The sequence below is a fragment of the Dendrobates tinctorius genome, unplaced genomic scaffold (genome assembly GCF_039654945.1).
Source record: "Dendrobates tinctorius isolate UK_male_01 unplaced genomic scaffold, ASM3965494v1 ptg000157l, whole genome shotgun sequence".
Lineage (NCBI taxonomy): Eukaryota > Metazoa > Chordata > Amphibia > Anura > Dendrobatidae > Dendrobates > Dendrobates tinctorius.
Window position 1 is genome coordinate 3,434,887 of NW_027361824.1, and position 14,098 is coordinate 3,448,984.

At 52.7% G+C, this 14,098-nt stretch overlaps 1 protein-coding gene across 5 annotated transcripts in view; it reads right to left on the bottom strand.

Annotated features, from left to right (window-relative positions):
• Window positions 1-14,098, bottom strand: part of NUMA1 (nuclear mitotic apparatus protein 1) — a 46,452-nt gene that overhangs the window by 15,857 nt on the left and 16,497 nt on the right. For 3 of the 5 annotated variants that reach the window (XM_073548459.1, XM_073548458.1, XM_073548457.1), the window contains exons 2-8: window positions 9,523-9,601; window positions 4,582-4,667; window positions 4,137-4,207; window positions 2,594-2,682; window positions 1,949-2,029; window positions 1,781-1,871; window positions 652-781 (exon numbers count right to left, since the gene is read on the bottom strand). In XM_073548459.1, the coding sequence (XP_073404560.1) occupies window positions 652-781; window positions 1,781-1,871; window positions 1,949-2,029; window positions 2,594-2,682; window positions 4,137-4,207; window positions 4,582-4,667; window positions 9,523-9,564 (590 nt within the window). In that variant the 5' untranslated portion in view covers window positions 9,565-9,601. Of the gene's footprint in view, window positions 1-651; window positions 782-1,780; window positions 1,872-1,948; window positions 2,030-2,593; window positions 2,683-4,136; window positions 4,208-4,581; window positions 4,668-9,522; window positions 9,602-9,671; window positions 9,835-11,575; window positions 11,768-14,098 lie in introns of those variants that run through there. The other 2 variants (XM_073548460.1, XM_073548461.1) reach the window with 2 other exon arrangements.

The following is a 14,098-nucleotide window of genomic DNA, read 5'->3' on the forward strand; positions in this document are numbered from 1 at the left end:
AGGAGAGACCAAGGGCCGAGTGAGACGTCATTATAGGCAGGAGAGACCAAGGGCCGAGTGAGACGTCATTATAGGCAGGAGAGATCAAGGGCCGAGCGAGACATCATTACAGGACAGGAGAGACCAAGGGCCAAGCGAGAGATCATTACAGGACAGGAGAGACCAAGGGGAGAGCGAGACATCATTACAGGACAGGAGAGACCAAGGGGAGAGCGAGACATCATTACAGGACAGGAGAGACCAAGGGCAGAGCGAGACATCATTACAGGACAGGAGAGACCAAGGGCAGAGCGAGACATCATTACAGGACAGGAGAGACCAAGGGCAGAGCGAGACATCATTACAGGACAGGGAACCTGTCATCAGATTTTTGCTCCCAGCACTGCAGGTTTCAGAGAATACTTAGAGAGACCTGTCAATCCAAGGGATCAGGTGGGTGGAGAAGCCAGGTGCCGGGCCCGGACTAGCCAATAGAGATGCATCGTATTTGGACAACTTTTCAAAGTGCGTTTTCGCTGAAATTCCCGCAAACACATCCGGCTGCCATCACTCAGCCACCATCTGATTTGTGCTGCCTGTGATTCGAGCTGCGAAAATCTGATGACAGGATCCCTTTAAGTATCCGGGCGAATATTAAACAGGAGATATTACCTTTTCATGGTGGACGATGAGGCAACGCGGTGCAGCTCCAGGAATCGCACCTGTGTCTTCCTAGCTGTCAAATTGGGGGACATGGTCTCATCGGAGCTGGAGGCGCTGTCACCGGAGGAGAGGACCCGCTCTGCTCGGGGAAGAGAGGACAACACTCAATTCACGGAACCGGAGGTACAGATAACAAGCAGCTGAAGGGCGAAAAATAAAGACACAGTCTACGGCCACAGAAAAAACCAAATCCCAAACCCCGATGGAGAAAACACGCGCTGATATCACTACGAGGACGGAGACGCAGCTCTGCCACGGGGAAAGCACGAAAACAAACGTATCCCGGGAGCGCAGCACGTCTGATAGATCCGGTCGTGCCGGACACGATATGGGCGACGGGGCGCAGCGGAATAACGCAGGCGATAAACTGATATTTGGTAGGTCGGCCTTCCCTTTTATTCTTTTACATTTCTTTAACTTTTTTGTTGGGAGAAGCGGGAGAGTAACTTTTAAATATTCTTGTTTGAAGTTGTAAAGTTTTTTTCTTTCACCTACACTTTATTTTTTGTCCCGGCTAGGGGACACGAACGTCCCACCCCGCGCCATGTACTGCCATGCTTTATAGAATTACTTTCACCCTAGACGCCCCAGGAGCCTTCGGGAGACCCCCGATAGGAATGGCCACACGCTGGCTCCCTACGATCCCATCTCAGGCGATGAAAAGGTGTTGGGAAGATTACACAATACTGCCTTTAAATGCCACGGCTAATCAGCAGTACTGACTGTACAACACAGCCCCCGGGGCCGCTGGATACACCGGTGCCTCACATAGGACACCAGGATGTGCTGCCAGGAACGGGCTCAGCAACATGCAAGGTGCAGATCAAGCTTTCTCCAGGTATTATCAGCGATCACCCACCAGACACCGCAGAGGGGAGACCGCTCAGACTTCACAACTCATCACACTAAGTTGCATGGGGTTTACATAGGGCTGCAGTTCACCTGACTCAAATATTCCCATCTCATATAATGAGCTCTCCGCTCGCTCGTCTACCCTGCGCCATACAACGGCAGTGTGACCCAGCCGCCCCCCGTGTGCCCCGGCCGCCCCCCGTGTGCCCCGGCCGCCCCCTCGCACCTTTTCTCTGTAGGAAGCTGATCAGTTTATCATCCAGCGACAGATCGTCTTCATTATCCAGCACAAACCTCAGGATGGAGGCGAGCGCGGTCTGTGGGGGAACACGGGGACGTTAGCATCGGCTCTCCGCTCACACTCACCGCTCCTGAACTGGGACGGGGGACTCACCTGCGTCTTGTGATCGAACGACTCCCACTCCTGAGCGTCCTTACTCTTCATGTTGGAGACGTAGAAAAGAAGAACAATGACCTGCGGGGAGGACGGCGGTGATACAGTCAGTGCTACTCACAATCGGTGGCACGGCGCCACCTGGTGGTACTGGATAGTACGAATATCTGCACACTATAGAGCACAGCGCCACCTGGTGGTACTGGATAGTACGAATATCCGCACACTATAAAGCACAGCGCCACCTGGTGGCACTGGATACTACATGAATATCCGCACACTATAGAGCACAGCGCCACCTGGTGGTACTGGATACTACATGAATATCTGCACACTATAGAGCACAGCGCCACCTGGTGGCACTGGATACTACATGAATATCCGCACACAATAGAGTGCAGCGCCACCTGGTGGTACTGGATACCATGTGGTTGTCCCTTGGTTGCAGCAGAGATCCCTCACATGATCCTCTCGTGAAGCCAGCTCTTATGTCACTGCATGTGACCTTACTAACATCAGCCAGAAGCGGCTGAACTTTCCAGGCTCGGGGTCCTGACCCCCTCCCATTATTATAAAGGCTTTTCAGAATATACCAGATCTGCCAATAACCCTACAGCAGCCTGTATCTCAGCTCCCAACACTCACCTTACATATTTCCAGATCACTGTTCTCAGCATGTAAAATCTTCTGCCACTGCACCAAATCCTCAGCTGTAGAGCCGCATCTGCAGTGTCCTGTGCGAGGCAGAAGACAGAAAGACGCTCAGACTCCTTATATCATCAGCCACAAAGCTGCAGCCGCAGAGCGGGCGACCGAAAAGTATACATCTGCAGCTCAGATTGTACTCCAGAGCTGCCAGCACAATTCTGCAAACCACAGACATGAGATGTGAAAAAACCCAGGATTTCCAACTCACACTGTGTCCACACAGCTCTCTCTCTGGTGATTAATCCTGAGAACTGTAGTCTTTACTCCAGATGATGTAATAGGACATAGTGACTGCACCAGCAGAATAGTGAGTGCAGCTCTGGAGTATAATACAGGATGTAACTCAGGATCAGTAATGTATGTACACAGTGACTGCACCAGCAGAATAGTGAGTGCAGCTCTGGAGTATAATACAGGATGTAACTCAGGATCAGTAATGTAATGTATGTACACAGTGACTGCACCAGCAGAATAGTGAGTGCAGCTCTGGGATATAATACAGGAGGTAACTCAGGATCAGTAATGTAATGTATGCGCACAGTGACCGCACCAGCAGAATAGTGAGTGCAGCTCTGGAGTATAATACAGGAGGTAACTCAGGATCAGTAATGTAATGTATATACACAGTGACTGCACCAGCAGAATAGTGAGTGCAGCTCTGGAGTAATACAGGATGTAACTCAGGATCAGTAATGTAATATATGTACATAGTGACTGCACCAGCAGAATAGTGAGTGCAGCTCTGGGGTATAATACAGGAGGTAACTCAGGATCAGTAATGTAATGTATGTACACAGTGACTGCACCAGCAGAATAGTAAGTGCAGCTCTGGGGTATAATACAGGATGTAACTCAGGATCAGTAATATAATGTATGTACACAGTGACTGCACCAGCAGAATAGTGTGTGCAGCTCTGGAGTATAATACAGGATGTAACTCAGGATCAGTAATGTATGTACACAGTGACTGCACCAGCAGAATAGTGAGTGCAGCTCTGGGGTATAATACAGGATGTAACTCAGGATCAATAATGTAATGTATGTACACAGTGACTGCACCAGCAGAATAGTGAGTGCAGCTCCGGAGTATAATACAGGATGTAACTCAGGATCAGTAATGTAATGTATGTACACAGTGACTGCACCAGCAGAATAGTGAGTGCAGCTCTGGGGTATAATACAGGAGGTAACTCAGGATCAGTAATGTAATGTATGTACATAGTGACTGCACCAGCAGAATAGTGAGTGCAGCTCCGGAGTATAATACAGGATGTAACTCAGGATCAGTAATGTAATGTATGCACACAGTGACTGCACCAGCAGAATAGTGAGTGCAGCTCTGGGGTATAATACAGGAGGTAACTCAGGATCAGTAATGTAATGTTTGTACACAGTGACTGCACAGATTACCCCGCTGGGCACACTATCTGTATACATTCCCCCTTCAACATCACTGTCACTAATCACCCACTGATCTTACTCTGTAAGAACTTCAGTCTTTCTTCCGTCGGCTGCTTCAGGATCTGGGCCGCTTCCTCCACGTTCCCGTTCCTATAACATACGTACACGGTTGATCAGCACAGATCACATACGCTGGATCTCCAGCTCTGCTTCATCTGATGTGTCACTATCACTTATGTCCAGGGTATCATGACTGAATTACTTTCTATTGGGGGAACCAGTCAGTTCGAACATCTATGGGACAGGAGCCAAAATGTTAGCACAGCCCTTGTACGGCCGCGGCCGAGAACATGCACGGAGAGGAATACAACTCCCATCATACATGATGTGTAATAGGAGATAAATCTACACAAAACCCAAAATAAATGGCTACAATAACCACAGCGCCCCCTAAAAAGGGGGTGGGGGACATGCCGTTACTACGGGGGCTCCTTATAGTTATGGGAAGGGGGTGGGCAACTTACAGTTTAGTGATGATTTTGATGAAGATACTCAGATCCTGCATCTGGGAGAGACGCTCGATGGGCTCATCCACCTTCAAGCTGTTCACCTGGCGGAAATACGGAAAGTTTAGGAGGTGCACACGTCCCCCATTATATGAAGGACCTCATATATCCATATCAGGATGACGTGAGGCACCGGTATGACTATCATACGGGGGCGGCAGCGTCCGACAGTGATTGTAGAGGAAGGAGGGGACATTCCCTCTGATATTCATTTTACAGGTGTGAGTCCTCACTGGAGACTCGATCTCCACCCGTACAGAAACCTGGTCGTCACTTAGTCCTAAACGATCTGTCTGGTGATAAGTCACTGATCGATGGGGTCTGCTCACTTCGACTTGCACTGATCAGCAGATCAGGGGTCTTTTATCGCCAATACTATGGGGCAGCAGAAAGCACATATGACCGCAGCTCTACTCACTCCTGCTGGGGAAGCAAGACGCACGGACAACCCCGGCTCCACTCTCTCCCTCTGGTGCAGCAAGACGCACGGCCGACCACAGCTCCACTCGTCCTGCTGGGGTAGCAAGATGCATGGACCATCACGGCTCCACTCGCTCCTGCTGAGGTAGTAAGACGCACGGTCGACCACAGCTCCACTCGCTCCTGCTGGGGTAGCAAGACGCACAACAACCCCGGCTCCACTCTCTCCCTCTGGTGCAGCAGGACGCACGGCCGACCACAGCTCCACTCGCTCCTGCTGGGGCAGCTGGACGCACGGCCGACCACAGCTCCACTCGCTTCTGCTGGGGCAGCAGGACGCACGGCCGACCACAGCTCCACTCGCTTCTGCTGGGACAGCAAGACGCACGGCCGACCACAGCTCCACTCGCTCCTGCTGAGGTAGCAAGACGCACGGCCGACCACAGCTCCATTCGCTCCTGCTGGGGTAGCAAGACGCATGGACGACCACAGCTCCACTCGCTCCTGCTGAGGTAGCAAGACGCACGGCCGCCCACAGCTCCACTTGCTCCTGCTGGGGTAGCAAGACGCACGGCCGCCCACAGCTCCACTCGCTCCTGCTGGGGCAGCAGGACGCACGGCCGACCACAGCTCCACTCGCTTCTGCTGTTGCAGCAGGAAGCACGGCCGACCACAGCTCCACTAGCTCCTGCTGGGGTAGCAAGACGCACGGCCGACCACAGCTCCATTCGCTCCTGCTGGGGCAGCAAGACCCACGGCCGACCACAGCTCCACTCGCTCCTGCTGGGGCAGCAAGACACACGGCCGACCACAGCTCCACTCGCTCCTGCTGGGGTAGAATCATAGAATCGTAGAGTTGGAAGGGACCTCCTGGGCCATCTGGTCCAACCCCCTGCTCAAAGCAGGATTCGCTAAATCATCCCAGTCAGATGTCTGTCCAGCCTCTGTTTGAAGACTTCCATTGAAGGAAAACTCACCACTTCTCGTGGCAGCCTGTTCCACTCATTGATCACTCTGTCAAAAAGTTTTTTCTAATATCTAATCTGTGTCTCCTCCCATTCAGCTTCATCCCATTGCTTCTAGTCTTTCCTTGTGCAAATGAGAATAAAGTTGATCCTTCTACAATGTGACAGCCCTTTAGATATTTGTAGACAGCTATTAAGTCTCCTCTCAGTCTTCTCTTTTGCAAACTAAACATTCCCAAATCCTGCAACCTTTCCTCATAAGACAGGGTTTGCAGACCGGTCACCATTCTGGTCGCTCTTTTCTGAACTTGCTCCAGTTTGTTGATGTCTTTTTTAAAATGTGGTGCCCAAAACTGGACACAATATTCCAGATGACGTCTGACCAAAGAGGAGTAGAGGGAAATAATGACTTCACGTGATCTAGACTGTATGCTTCTGTTAATACATCCTAGAATTGCATTTGCCTTTTTTGCTGCTGCATCACACTGTTGACTCATATTCAGTCTGTGATCTATTAGTATACCCAAGTCTTTTTCACATGTGCTGTTGCTTAGCCCTATTCCTCCCATTCTATATATGCTCTTTTCATTTTTATTGCCCAGATGTAGTACTTTGGTTTTTAACAGGGAGAAATGCATTCTGTTAGTTGCTGCCCACTGCTCCAGTTTATTTATATCTTTTTGAATCCTTTCTCTCTCTTCTCTAGTATTAGCTATCCCTCCTAGCTTTGTGTCATCAGCAAATTTAATCAGTTTACCCTCAATTCCTTCATCTAAATCGTTGATAAAGATGTTGAACAATACAGGGCCCAGGACAGAGCCATGTGGTACCCTACTTGAGACATTCTTCCAGCTGGATGTGCAGCCATTTACGACCACTCTTTGGGTCCGATCACTAAGCCAGTTATGAATCCACCTAACAGTTGCCTTGTCCATTCCATACTTAGTCATTTTTTCAATAAGGATTGTATGAGATACTTTGTCAAATGCTTTGCTGAAGTCAAGATATACTATATCTACAGCATTTCCTTGATCCACCCAATCAGTGATACCGTCATAGAAGGAAATTAAGTTAGTGTGACATGACTTATTAGTTATAAACCCATGCTGACTCTGTTTAATCACTTCATTCTTATCCAGGTATTGACGTACATGTTGTTTAATAATTTGTTCAAAGATCTTTCCTGGTATAGAAGTCAGACTCACCGGCCTATAGTTGCCTGGGTCCACCTTCTTCCCCTTTTTGAAGATAATAACATTAGCTCTTCTCCAGTCTTCTGGGACTTCTCCTGTTCTCCAAGAATTTTCAAAGATTATGGAGAGGGGTTCAAAAATTTCTTCTGCTATCTCCTTCAGTACTCTGGGGTGTAATTCATCTGGACCTGGAGACTTGAATTCATTTAGGTTAGCCAAGTGTTTCCTCACTATCTTTCTGTTTATAGATATCCTGGATTCTTCTATTCCCTTAATAGGACAGTGAATAACAGTTGATGTTACATTTCCTTTCTGAGAGAAAACAGATGCAAAATAGGAATTTAAAAGTTCAGCCTTCTCAACATCCTGTCTTACCATTTCATCCTGTAAAAATCCTATAGCATCTTTGACTTTTCTTTTACTTTTGACATATCCCCAAAATCCTTTATTATTGTTTTTGACATCTCTTGCAAGCCTCAATTCATTTTCAGCTTTAGATAATCTGATTTGTGCCCTGCAGGTTCTGCAGACAGCATTATATTCTTCTTTAGATATGCCTCCCTCTTTCCATTTTATAAACATTTTTTTCTTCCTTTTTAGCATGTGCTTAAGTTCTGTGTTCATCCATCCTGGTTTCCTTAAATGCTTCCTATTCAAGACGCACGGCCGACCACAGCTCCACTCGCTCCTGCTGGGGCAGCAAGACACACGGCCGACCACAGCTCCACTCGCTCCTGCTGGGGTAGCAAGACGCACGGCCGACCACAGCTCCATTCGCTCCTGCTGGGGCAGCAAGACGCATGACAACCCCGGCTGCACTCTCTCCCTCTGGTGCAGCAGGACGCACGGCCGACCACAGCTCCACTCGCTTCTGCTGGGGCAAGACGCACGACAACCCCGGCTGCACTCTCTCCCTCTCGTGCAGCAGGACGCATGGCCGACCACGGCTCCACTCTCTCCCTCTGGTGCAGCAGGGCGCACGCATGACCACGGCTCCACTCGCTCCCGCTGGGGCAGCAAGACGCACGGCCGACCACAGCTCCACTCGCTACTGCTGGGGCAGCAAGACGCACGGCCGACCACAGCTCCACTCGCTCCTGCTGGGGTAGCAAGACGCACGGACGACCACGGCTCCACTCGCTCCTGCTGGGGTAGCAAGACGTACGGCCGACCACGGCTCCACTTGCTCCTGCTGAGGTAGCAAGACGCACGGCTGACCACAGCTCCACTCATTCCTGCTGGGGTAGAAAGACGCACGGCCGACCGCAGCTCCACTCGCTCCTGCTGGGGTAGCAAGACGCACGGACGACCACGGCTCCACTCGCTCCTGCTGAGGTAGCAAGACGTACGGCCGACCACAGCTCCACTCGCTCCTGCTGGGGTAGCAAGACGCACGGCCGACCACAGCTTCACTTGCTCCCACCGGGGCAGCAGGATGCCGCACTCTGATTTCTCCAGCAGCACCATAGGGAACGAACGGAGAGCGGACGGGTGTCAGATCGGCCACTCCACTTTGTAACTTCATAAAAACTCCCTGTTCTGATACCTGATTAATCGGACCAAGCACATTGGGACCCTCTGCTGCTCTCCACCACGCCCGATGGGAACAGACATTGACACTGTAGCATGTGAAGTCACCTTTGTAGCTTCCCAAAATCTCCAGGGCTGGACGACACAAGCGATAGCAAGTCACTACATGACGACACCATAGTATAGAGATACCTCTAGCCGAAAGACGGAGGTGCTCAGAAAAGATTTTAGGACGGAACGACCGGCAGACAGCTGCGAAGCCCCAGCAGACAGATCAGTGCTGACGCAGGTACGGGGGTCAGGTGGAGCAGCAAGCGGTGTTACTTCTCTGCCGGTAGGTCAGACAATCCTGATCGCAGCTGACGCAGGTACGGGGGTAAGGTGGAGCAGCATGTGGTGTAACGTCTCTGCCGGTAGGTCAGATGATACGGATCACAGCTGACACAGGTACGGGGGTAAGGTGGAGCAGCATGTGGTGTAACATCTCTACCGGCAGGTCAGACAATCCTGATCATAGCTGACACAGGTACAGGGGTCAGGTGGAGCAGCATGTGGTGTAACATCTCTACCGGCAGGTCAGACAATCCTGATCATAGCTGACACAGGTACAGGGGTCAGGTGGAGCAGCATCTCTACCGGCAGGTCAGACAATCCTGATCACGGCAGTCGCAGGTACAGGGGTCAGGTGGAGCAGCATGTGGTGTAACATCTCTACCGGCAGGATGGGCAATCCTGATCATGGTACAGTCAATGCCAGTGCAGGTGTAATGTGTAGTGCCATAGGGCCTTACCCATGTGATCAGAGACGACAGTAAGGTCCCGTGCAGCGACATCTTTACAAACTTTGGGAGTTTGGGAATCTGTGATCTCCTGCGGGGAGAGAAGCGGCCGTCAGATTACATAGACCTTACCAGTCATATCATTGCATCTTATGGCTAACCTTGCCCCAACAACAGTCTAGGACCGCTCCTGACAATCTCTGTGCTGCTGGGAGCCTGCCCTGCACATGTCTTCAGCCGCTGTTCCCATTGCTGGTTCTGGCAGCCAAGGAAGGAGCACGTTCTCCATTTATACAAAGTCCACACAGTAATGTGATAAGAGCAGTAACCCCTTCACTGCCGCACCTACAGGGCCAGGCAATACACAACATTCCCAAGATCTCTGCTTGCCACCAGTGACTGGAGACATTGTAGTCTACGCACCATGAAAGCTTGTGGAGGCCGCACACAACGTTCCCATTCACTGACAGCAATCAGAGATGCAAAAAGAAATGTTTTTAAAAGGAAATGAAATAAGTTTTTCAGCAAGTTGCATTACTTTCCATTGTAGTGATGCAGCTTGGTGTACATAGCGCCCCCTGCTGCATCGGAGGCCACGCTCAGCATCACATCGTTACACAACTCGGTTGGGTCAGAGTTGCACAATTTTCTTTACTCATATTTTTCTCATTAAATAAAATAACAAAAAAACTGCAGAAAACACTGAATGGAGGAACCAGATCAGTCATTAGTGGTGGATCATTTGTGCACAGGCTATGAACATTCAGCGCAAACAGGACCGTGGTCACACAGAGCAGGGTCACAAGAATCAGATTATTTATCTGAGATTGTAAAATATCAAGAGACCCGACACCCCCCCCCCCCCGGTAATGATCGTCAGCAGCCTGAAACCCGTCCCCCCGGTAATAATCGTCAGCAGCCTGAAACCCGTCCCCCCAGTAATAATAGTCAGCAGCTTGCCACCCCCACCTAAAAATCGTCAGCAGCCTGCCCCCCCCCCCGGTAATGATAGTCAGCAGCCTGCCCCCCCCCCCCGGCAATGATAGTCAGCAGCCTGCCCCCCCCCCAAGGTAATGATCGTCAGCAGCCTGCCCCCCCCCCCCCAAGGTAATGATCGTCAGCAGCCTGCCCCCCCCCCCAAGGTAATGATCGTCAGCAGCCTGCCCCCCCCGGTAATGATCGTCAGCAGCCTGCCCGCCCCCCCCGGTAATGATGATAGTCAGCAGCCTGCCCCCCCCCCCCGGTAATGATAGTCAGCAGCCTGCCCCCCCCCCCCGGTAATGATAGTCAGCAGCCTGCCCCCCCCCCAAGGTAATGATCGTCAGCAGCCTGCCCCCCCCCCAAGGTAATGATCGTCAGCAGCCTGCCCCCCCCCAAGGTAATGATAGTCAGCAGCCTGCCCCCCCCCAAGGTAATGATAGTCAGCAGCCTGCCCCCCCCCAAGGTAATGATAGTCAGCAGCCTGCCCCCCCCCAAGGTAATGATAGTCAGCAGCCTGCCCCCCCCCCAAGGTAATGATCGTCAGCAGCCTGCCCCCCCCGGTAATGATCGTCAGCAGCCTGCCCCCCCCCCCCCCCCCCGGTAATGATAGTCAGCAGCCTGCCCCCCCCCCCCCGGTAATGATAGTCAGCAGCCTGCCCCCCCCCCCCCCCCCGGTAATGATCGTCAGCAGCCTGCCCCCCCCCCAAGGTAATGATCGTCAGCAGCCTGCCCCCCCCCCCAAGGTAATGATCGTCAGCAGCCTGCCCCCCCCCCCCCCGGTAATGATCGTCAGCAGCCTGCCCCCCCCCCCCCCCGGTAATGATAGTCAGCAGCCTGCCCCCCCCCCCCCCCCCCGGTAATGATAGTCAGCAGCCTGCCCCCCCCCCCCCCCCCCCCGGTAATGATAGTCAGCAGCCTGCCCCCCCCCCCCTGGTAATGATCGTCAGCTGCCTGCCCCCCCCCTAATGATCGTCAGCAGCCTGCCCCCCTCCCGGTAATGATCGTCAGCAGCCTGACCGGTGACTTCTCAGCATTAACCCCTCTTTCTCCACCACATATTAAAAAGACCCAACAATTGACTCACTGTGCCGCTGTGAGCGGTGATGGCGCCGCCCGGCGGCGGGGAGGGGCGCGCGGTAACTACCGAGCGGAGCCCGCCTCACAGCTACGAGGAGCGGCCGCCCGGGGCGCGCAGGACCCCCGCAGCGGCCTCCATGGCAGAGCAGCCTGGATTTGCATGCCAGCTCCCAGCATGCTCCGGGGCAGTGACGTGGTGGATTGTGGGAGGATGAAGACTCCCTGACTGACGGCGGGAACCGCCGAGCAATCCGCGCCCGGACTACAGCTCCCAGCATGCCCCGCACTGTGCATCACAGCGGCCTGCGGGCGGCACCGCAGCCGGGGCATGCTGGGAGCTGTAGTGCGGCAGAGAAGGGCAGACCAACGAGGTCAAAGGCCCCGATCACACCGGAGCAGGTGACACCCGGGAGCAGACGACTCTACGGGCCGCTCACAGGCAGACGCCCCCAGACACCCGTACACACTGGTGACTAGTGGGGGGTATGCAGCCGGCACTAGACCGGAGCTGGCGGGTGTACTCACTATGACAACCCGCTCTCCGCCCCCCACTGACAGCTCACTGGACGTGCAGACCCCCGAGGAGCGGTCACACAATCCAACATCAACCCGTCTGATCGCTGACAATGAATGAGGCCGGAAAGAAACCGTGGTCGGGATCGCTGGTGCCTCGCTGAGTGTGACGGGGCCTTCAGGCTCTGTGCACACGGTGCAGATTCTGCTGTGGAATTTTCCGAGCAGATTTTGCTAAATCTGCAGGTAAAATGATCTGTGTTTTACCTGCGGATTTTCTGCAGTTTTTGAGTGGATTTCCCCTCCGTTTTTAGACCTGCAGATTCCTATATAGGAATCCGCAGGTGAATCTGCAGCGTGTGCACAGAGCCTGATAGGAATCCGCAGGTGAATCTGCAGCGTGTGCACAGAGCCTTATAGGAATCCGCAGGTGAATCTGCAGCGTGTGCACATGGCCATAAGGCTGTGTGCACACGCTGCGGATTCACCTGCAGATTCCTATCAGGCTCTGTGCACACGCTGCGGATTCACCTGCAGATTCCTATCAGGCTCTGTGCACACTCTGCGGATTCACCTGCAGATTCCTATCAGGCTCTGTGCACACGCTGCAGATTCACCTGCAGATTCCTATAAGGCTCTGTGCACACGCTGCGGATTCACCTGCAGATTCCTATAAGGCTCTGTGCACACGCTGCAGATTCACCTGCAGATTCCTATAAGGCTGTGTGCACACGCTGCAGATTCACCTGCAGATTCCTATAAGGCTCTGTGCACACGCTGCAGATTCACCTGCAGATTCCTATCAGGCTCTGTGCACACGCTGCAGATTCACCTGCAGATTCCTATAAGGCTCTGTGCACACGCTGCAGATTCACCTGCAGATTCCTATCAGGCTCTGTGCACACTCTGTGGATTCACCTGCAGATTCCTATCAGGCTCTGTGCACACGCTGCAGATTCCTATCAGGCTCTGTGCACACGCTGCAGATTCACCTGCAGATTCCTATCAGGCTCTGTGCACACGCTGCAGATTCCTATAAGGCTCTGTGCACACGCTGCGGATTCACCTGCAGATTCCTATCAGGCTCTGTGCACACGCTGCGGATTCACCTGCAGATTCCTATCAGGCTCTGTGCACACGCTGCGGATTCACCTGCAGATTCCTATCAGGCTCTGTGCACACGCTGCGGATTCACCTGCGGATTCCTATAAGGCTCTGTGCACACGCTGCGGATTCACCTGCAGATTCCTATCAGGCTCTGTGCACACGCTGCAGATTCACCTGCGGATTCCTATAAGGCTGTGTGCACACGCTGCGAATGCACCTGCGGATTCCTATAAGGCTCTGTGCACACGCTGCAGATTCACCTGCAGATTCCTATCAGGCTCTGTGCACACGCTGCAGATTCACCTGCGGATTCCTATAAGGCTCTGTGCACACGCTGCGGATTCACCTGCAGATTCCTATAAGGCTCTGTGCACACGCTGCGGATTCACCTGCGGATTCACCTGCAGATTCCTATAAGGCTCTGTGCACACGCTGCGGATTCACCTGCAGATTCCTATCAGGCTCTGTGCACACGCTGCAGATTCACCTGCAGATTCCTATAAGGCTCTGTGCACACGCTGCGGATTCACCTGCGGATTCACCTGCAGATTCCTATAAGGCTGTGTGCACACGCTGCGGATTCACCTGCAGATTCCTATCAGGCTCTGTGCACACGCTGCAGATTCACCTGCAGATTCCTATCAGGCTCTGTGCACACGCTGCAGATTCACCTGCAGATTCCTATAAGGCTCTGTGCACACGCTGCGGATTCACCTGCGGATTCACCTGCAGATTCCTATAAGGCTCTGTGCACACGCTGCGGATTCACCTGCAGATTCCTATCAGGCTCTGTGCACACGCTGCGGATTCACCTGCAGATTCCTATCAGGCTGTGTGCACACTCTGCGGATTCACCTGCAGATTCCTATCAGGCTGTGTGCACACTCTGCGGATTCACCTGCAGATTCCT